Source organism: Sprattus sprattus, assembly GCF_963457725.1.
Source record: "Sprattus sprattus genome assembly, chromosome: 1".
Taxonomy (NCBI): Eukaryota; Metazoa; Chordata; class Actinopteri; order Clupeiformes; family Clupeidae; genus Sprattus; species Sprattus sprattus.
Window position 1 is genome coordinate 73,180,207 of NC_137920.1, and position 8,401 is coordinate 73,188,607.

The 8,401-nt window shown below is 44.6% G+C and overlaps 1 protein-coding gene across 1 annotated transcript in view; it reads right to left on the bottom strand.

Moving 5' to 3' along the window:
- Nucleotides 1-4,409: 4,409 nt before the first annotated feature.
- The window catches only part of ltn1 (listerin E3 ubiquitin protein ligase 1), a 26,517-nt gene continuing 22,525 nt past the window's right edge, over nt 4,410-8,401 (bottom strand). Inside the window, exons 29-31 of the mRNA XM_080839585.1 lie at nt 7,301-7,495; nt 5,602-5,769; nt 4,410-5,179 (exon numbers count right to left, since the gene is read on the bottom strand). Coding sequence (XP_080695711.1) covers nt 5,117-5,179; nt 5,602-5,769; nt 7,301-7,495 — 426 coding nt within the window. The 3' untranslated portion in view covers nt 4,410-5,116. The remainder of the gene's footprint in view (nt 5,180-5,601; nt 5,770-7,300; nt 7,496-8,401) is intronic.

The window sequence follows — 8,401 nt, forward strand, 5'->3', positions numbered from 1 at the left end:
TTAGTCCTTTATTTCCTCCACCTGCAGGTGAGTCCATTTCACCACATTATAAAGGGTCTCTGTTAACAGTAATTATGTCCTGGGGAGAGAGGTGTGCCTGGGCATTGAATAAAAAAAAAATACTCAGATCCTGTCCAGACGAGGCCTGAAGCCAACATTGTCTTCAACAGAGGATTTCTGGGTCACTATAGCCCATGTGTGATGCTTCTGATACCTTTTGTCCTTGATGATTTTGTGGTATAATTATCAAGGTGTAAGCCCCCAAAGGGGCTGAACCCTATTGCAATTTTAGATTATACCATAATAGAACACGGATGAAGTAGAAAAGAAACAAAGTAGCGGAGGAGGACAAGGAAGAAGAAGAAGAAGAAGAAGAAGAAGAAGAAGAAGAAGAAGAAGAGGAAGAGGAAAAAGAAGAAGTAATAAAGATGAGAAGGAATAAGAGCATGTGTAACATTTATTGCTGCGGCTAGTATTTTTTAGGTGACTTGAGGACCTCTACAGTCAAGGTTGGTAAACGGGAGGTCCACTGTGAAGCTCTGTGCCTGTGAAACATTAGGCAATGGCCTTCTCCAATAGGCCTTTGCACTGGGATTACCCTTCTCCCATTGGACCCTGCACTGCCCTTCTCCCATTGGCCCCTACGCTGGGATGACTCTTCTCCCATTGGCCCCTACGCTGGGATAACTCTTCACCCATTGGCCCCTACGCTGGGATGACTCTCCTCCCATTGGCCCCTACGCTGGGATGACTCTCCTCCCATTGGCCCCTACGCTGGGATGACTCTTCTCCCATTGGCCCCTACGCTGGGATGACTCTTATCCAGCACTCCTGAGCTCATTCACAACAGTTGAAGGGAGCTGTGGCATTTCATTGGCCCAAAGTTCGTGAAGGAAATAAACATAGCACCCTTCTGAAGGCTGTTGTGGGACAGACATTTTTCTGTGAAATTGTTCCTTGACAGTTCTTCCTGCAACCCCTGTTATTAAGTCTGCAGCAGGCCTTCAGATTCACCATCTCTCTCTCTCTCTCTCTTTCTCTCGCTCCCGCTCACAAGCAGAATTCCAAACCAGCAATGAGAAATTGTATTTCTCTCAGCCACAGTTCATCTCGGCGCAAAACGCTTGTTGACACTTGTGTGACCTTGTTAGAATGCAAGGAGAGACATCTGCTTTGAAGTCGTAAAGCGGCAAACCTTATTAGATTTTTTTTTCTCTTCTAGTGGTAAATCAACCTACCTCTGAGCTCAATATTACAGAAATGTATGACACCTTACAAACATTTCACTTTGCAATGACTTCAATACCTGTAACGCACAGGCTAAACAGGACACAAGAAAGTGGCTAAAAGTCCCTTATCTATAGATGATACTCACACTTAAATAAGCGTCATGCTCCAAAGGACCATCAAATGAACTATTTTAAAGCTCATTTAGGATTTTTGGATTATTTTGGATTACGTGTCAAAGTAATTGGCAATTAGGATTTGCTTAATGCTTTAAAATGTAACCTAAAAAACAGACAGTGGTTCCCAAACTTTTCAGGGCATGCCTCCCTTTGACAAAAAAATAAATATGACTCACCATTGAGCTAGACACATGGGATGTGGAGAATACATATCATGGATCACACACACATAATCATAATGTATTATGTAGCCTAGATATGTAGGTCTTCCTTGAAATGAACATAAATTGCATTGCATTTATGAAGTAGCCTACCTCACACAACTTAAACAAAATTCCTGTATAATTCTTGACATATACTCCACATGACTTGAAGTTTAAAGTATTCCCAGAAGGAGGAGGCAACTCCCGCGGATGAGACAGAGTGCAAACTTCCTAATCATCTACATCAAATTGAGCCTAACAGCTCCTTCAGACATCATTATTTCCGCTGGCCGTCACACTCCCAACAGAGAGAAGTACAGTCAGCGGACACAGATGACCAGCCGGGATCAAACAAGACCGTTTCTGCAAGGACGGAAAAAAATGCCAAAAGCTAAATGTTAATGGACAAAATGAAAGCAGCAAGCAGGGGCCTCTGGAAAGGTTCCTCTAAGATGGTGGTCATGTAAATTGGTTCCTTTAACAGTGATAATAGGAGAAAAAAAAGATGGAGGAAGAGAGAGAGAAACAGACTGAGAGAGAGGAAAAAGAGAGAGAGCGGGAGGAAGAGAGGATGGTGATGAGGAAGAGTTGTCCTGGTTTCATTGTGCCGCTGGAATGGGACTGACAAGTCTGCTATTTCGAGAGCGAAGCTGAGCAGGAGAGCCCGCAGCTATGCGTGTTGAGAAACTCCGCCAGTGACAGCGCACCTCAAATGGGTCAAGATGGACGGAATATTAACTAGACTCATGCCAACTCCCTACAGCGGCATTGTGGACTAAATTGGCCATGAAGCCTCATCCTCTCCTTCACACAGGCACATCGCTTTCTACATTCCCCCCCGGTTAGCCTCGCCCTATCTCTTGCGGTCTTTCTCCTAACACACACACACACACACACACACACGAAATATACGTAAATTCAACATTTCAACTTCTGATCCACGTGTTTCATGAGCAAAAATAAAAGATCCTGTAATTTCTCCATGCTCATATCTGTTGCCAAAATCATGCAGTATCCCCAGTTTACTGCAATGCATTGACAAATTTTCTGTGTAACTGTAATACAGTAGAACCTTTGCGATTCTTGCATGTTGCATTTTAATTTGTGTTCAGTAGCCTACATGCTAAGGCTTTGTATCCACTGCTTGAGTGAGTGAGAGAGGCGATGTATGCTCAGCTAACAACATGGAGTGCAAACACTAAACAGAGAGTGTTTTAGTGAATATCAAATAAGGTGAAAGTCCACTGTTCAGACCAAAACCAAAATAAGTAAAATCTCGTTTTAAATAATAGTGCTAAATTATGTGAAAGGGAACGCAGAATTGAGTTGCTTCAGACTGTAAGTAGACTACTACTTATTGTCGAAAGCTAGTGTAGGCTAGTTATAGGTTTGGTGATCATGCCATGGCCTGGTAAAGTGTGGCATTTCACAATAAAGGGTCTGGAAAACCCAGCCTCTTTGATAGCGCATATTGGTATATTATAGCCCCTATTAGCTTCAAATCTGCAGGGCGATGTTAATGTGGGAGGTCAGTCTCCCATAGTTGACCTCTGAAAGCAGGCCACAGACTGTCTAATCTACAATATGACAAGCCCTTTGGAGAAGGAATTAAAACATCATCAGAGAGTTTGATGTGTTTTTTCGTAACGTAATGGGCCATTTTTACCTCAATCTCACTTGCACACATGCACACACACACACACACACACACACACACACACACACACACACACACACACACAAAGGATTTCTGAGAAATACTGCTGCCATCTAGTGCCAGAGATGACACTTTGTCATACTTCCCAAGGTGCGGATAGCTCCTCAAAATCAATGGAATTAAGGTTAAAATCCTCGTTAGTTTAAAGGGCCGGTATATAGCATGGATGAAAGATTCATCTGCGCTTGTGACGGAGTCTCTCATTGATTGCGCCAAACCACTGCGATAATGTATTCATTTTCATGATGATTCCAAAACAAGCTTCTCTAATGATAGCTAAGAGCCCATTAGGCAAATCAATTATTCAAACAGAAAGGAGACAGGGCAGACCCGATAAACATGAGCATTTGGCGCTAATCACAGCAATCTAATTAGGACTTTACGAAGAATGAGGACAGTTTTTGTGACCGCATTAATTAAATGTTGGCATTTCAAGTTCATAAATAAACCTGAAAGCGTCTGGGATGGAGAGGGGGCGGGGGGAAAGTTCAGGGAGAAAGTTTTCCGACTACAGTGAACTGGCAGTATGAGCTGGCGAAAAATAAGACAAACAACCTCTCATGAATCGGTCTCGCCAACCCTGCTTGACTCTTGGCTCATCCTCAACAAGAACCGCCTTTTCTATGAGGGCGATGGTGCTGGCGAAAAGTTTTGTATACATTTCCTCTGTGAAATGCATCTACAGGCCGCTTATGGCTCATTGTGGCTTTAACTACTATTGATTTCCATCATATATAAGAGGGCTAAATCTCAGAGTGAACTTTAAATCTCTGTGAATCACTCTGCTCTACTCAGTCTGGATGCTATATTGACTCCTCGACTGAGAGCACAGTAAGTGTTAGTAAATAAGCCTCATCGAGTATCTTAAGCACGTCTGACAGTAATCCTCCGAGGAAAATACACTCGGTAATGTTATCAAAAGGAGAGGGCGGGAATGAGAGAGAGAATGAAACAGACTCAAACAGTACATACAGCATGTTGTCATTTAATGCCATAAAACAGAAAACAACCCATAACAAAAATATAACCATAAACAAATATAACCACAAAAAAAAGGTTTTTATGGTAGAAACTTGGATCTGATCCCATTATCTTCCATGCAGGTCATTGCTCCCTTTCTGAAGCTCTTGGATTCAGAAACCAGCTTATCCTGAGTTTCACTGGGAAAGTCTGTGCGATGCTGCACATGAGGGGTTTCAAACAGGAGGTTCGGGGCTTTCTATCGTCATGGAGCTTGTGATAACCGAACTGAACAGTGAGACAAGAAAGTGAGTGGCACTGTCTTTCTGTGAGGTAAATAAAGACGGCATTAAGATTATCATCACTTTTATTTGGATTCATGATTGAATTAAAAACAGTAATAATCATAGCTATACACACCTCAGCCGTCCATTCTTCACTCTGGCTTTGATGAAACAAAACCAAATCAAAACTTGGAATTTTTTTATTAATACTTCCTTTGAACAAGTCACATTATATGAGCGCCAGCAAAGCTGTTGCCATGACAACATCTGAACAAGTTCAACCGGGTGTTCTGTGTAGTTCCTCTCAGCTGACGTGGAACCGACCCAGAACACCCCCCCCCCCCCCGAGCCATGCTCTTGATCCCTGACGACGGGGAAGGACATGAGAGACCGTAAGAGGACCCGTGGGGGCCATAGTTCTGTGGTACCTCAAGTCAGTTCTCTCTCCTTTTCCCTCTCTCTCTCTCTTTCTTTCTTTCTTTCTTTCTCCGTCTGTGTGTCCAAAAGTATACAGTTCCTTCTGGGGTGACTCCAAAATGACAGGAACTAGAAGAAGGTCTCCCTGCACAGTGGGCACGTGGACTTATTGCTGGAGGTGAACCATTTATACTGTGGAGCAGAGAGGAAGTGGGGAGACAAGGTGAGCACACTGGAGTGACCATCGAGCCTATCAAATGTTTTGTAAGTCGATTTACGCACAGTCATCTGCCAAAAACTTTACTTAAATATTTATTTCCACGTATCAGTAAACACCCACACACCCCCTTGACACACACACACACACACACACACCGACACACACACGACACACACCCACGACACACACACACACACACACACACACACACACACACGACACACACACACACCCACACACACACACACACACACGACACACACACACACACACACACACACACACACACACACACACACACACACACACACACCCACACACACACACACACACACTCCCAACTATGAGCAGTGCCCCTCCCGCAGCGTGAACTCTGTTACGGCTGCTGACTCACCAGGCAGGCGGAGTGGAACTTCTTCTTGCAGGTGCGGCAGCCTTTCTTTGGCAGAGAGTAGTTGGAGCCGTGGATGACGGAGAAACAGATCATGCAGTCCTCCACGCCCTCGAAGCGCTTGTCCACGTTGGTCTTCCACAGGGCCAGGCCCTCCATGATGCTCCCGTTCTACACAGGGCGGGCATTAGAAACCAACACTTCAGTGGGCATTCAATACGTTCTACACAGGGCGGGCATTAGAAATCACCACGTCAGGGGGCATTAAATACATTCTACACAGCGCGGGCATTAGAAACCACCACGTCAGGGGGCATTAAATACATTCTACACAGCGCGGGCATTAGAAACCAACACTTCAGTGGGCATTTAGAACATTCTACACAGGGCGGGCAATAGAAACCAACACTTCAGTGGGCATTAAATACATTCTTCACAGGGCGGGCATTAGAAATCACCACGTCAGGGGGCATTTAATTCATTCTACACAGGGCGGGCATTAGAAACCAACACTTCAGTGGGCATTAAATACATTCTACACAGCGCGGGCATTAGAAACCAACACTTCAGTGGGCATTTAGTACATTCTACACAGGGCGGGCATTAGAAACCAACACTTCAGTGGGCATTAAATACATTCTACACAGCGCGGGCATTAGAAACCAACACTTCAGTGGGCATTTAGTACATTCTACACAGGGCGGGCATTAGAAACCAACACTTCAGTGGGCATTAAATACATTCTACACAGCGCGGGCATTAGAAACCAACACTTCAGTGGGCATTTAGTACATTCTACACAGGGCGGGCATTAGAAACCAACACTTCAGTGGGCATTAAATACATTCTTCACAGGGCGGGCATTAGAAATCACCACGTCAGGGGGCATTTAATACATTCTACACAGGGCGGGCATTAGAAACCAACACTTCAGTGGGCATTAAATACATTCTTCACAGGGCGGGCATTAGAAATCACCACGTCAGGGGGCATTTAATACACTATCCCTTGATTAAAGTGCTTAGCCGACGTTTACAACATACTGTTATTATTTCAAGTATGCATCTCATAAAGTCTACCATTTATAACTACAAATTATTCCATGAAGTGAATAACCCTTAAACCTAATGGCACATTTTGAGGTACGTTTTATTTTGAATTGCATGTTAATGTTACAGTAAACATATTTGTAATATCAATTGGTTTTACTAGTTATTGTCTTTTTTTTTTACTAGTTATTGTACTTTTGAAAAAGTGTGTAATGCAACATAAAAAAACAGGTATCATTTGTGTATCATTTGTGGCACAACACACCTGTTTTTTTATTCAGGTGTTTTTGAAGCATCCAGGTGCTTAGGCCTCTCACCTGGTGTGTTAGGTATTGTAGTTGGATAAAGGTGTATGGACAGCTCACCTGGTGTGTTAGGTAGTGTATGTGGATAAAGATGTGTAGACAGCTCACCTGGTGAGTTAGGTAGTGTATGTGGATAAAGTTGTGTAGACAGCTCACCTGGTGTGTTAGGTAGTGTATGTGGATAAAGTTGTGTAGACAGCTCACCTGGTGAGTTAGGTAGTGTATGTGGATAAAGTTGTGTAGACAGCTCACCTGGTGAGTTAGGTAGTGTATGTGGATAAAGTTGTGTAGACAGCTCACCTGGTGAGTTAGGTAGTGTATGTGGATAAAGTTGTGTAGGCAGCTCACCTGGTGAGTTAGGTAGGTGCTGAGTTGGAGCATCCAGTTCCTCCACTGTTGCACGGCGACCCCCACCCGGCGACCGCTCTCCACGGAGATGGAGCCCAGCGGGTAGTTATGGGGCAGCTGGATCACCAGCTCGATGAAGATGTCATCCACGGAGTACGTGGCAATCACCTCCCTAGTGGTGGTGCGCGCCTTCACCTGAGGGGGCAGCAGAGAGCAGTCAGATCAGCAAGGCTTGGATCACAACACAACATCACATGCAACATCAGCCCAGCCTTACAAAAACATTGCTCCATCTCTCTATAGATCTCTCCCTCTATATATATATATACCTCCGTCTCTACATCTCTCTATCTCTCTCACGAATGCTTTTATTTGGAGATACGAGTACGATAAAATAATCAGATGTGCTCCAAATAGGGATATATATAACAGATAACAGCATCTCCTCTACATTTACAATGAGTACACACACACACACGCACACTAGAGGGCGCACACACAAGCGCACACACAACAATACTTTTATTCGGATATACGAGTAACATAAAATAATCAGACTTGATCCAAACAGAGATGGTGGGTGTTATGCAAACCAAGAAGTAACGGAGAAGGTTGGCCATCCTACTCCCTGGCTCAGGCTGGAGATGCAGGGGCACAAGACCTACTGAGTGTAGCCCTGCTGACGGAGAGAGAGGCCAGGGGCATAAGACCTACTGAGTGTAGACCCTGCTGCATAGAGAGGACAGGGGCATAAGACCTACTGAGTGTAGTCCCTGCTGCATAGAAAGAGAGGACAGGGGCATTAGACCTACTGACGGACAGAGAGGCCAGGGGCATAAGACCTACTGACCGACAGAGAGGACAGGGGCATAAGACCTACTGACCGACAGAGAGGACAGGGGCATAAGACCTACTGACCGACAGAGAGGACAGGGGCATAAGACCTACTGACGGAGAGAGAGGACAGTGGCATAAGACCTACTGACGGAGAGAGAGGACAGTGGCATAAGACCTACTGACGGACAGAGAGGACAGGGGCATAAGACCTACTGACGGACAGAGAGGACAGTGGCATAAGACCTACTGACGGACAGACAGGAC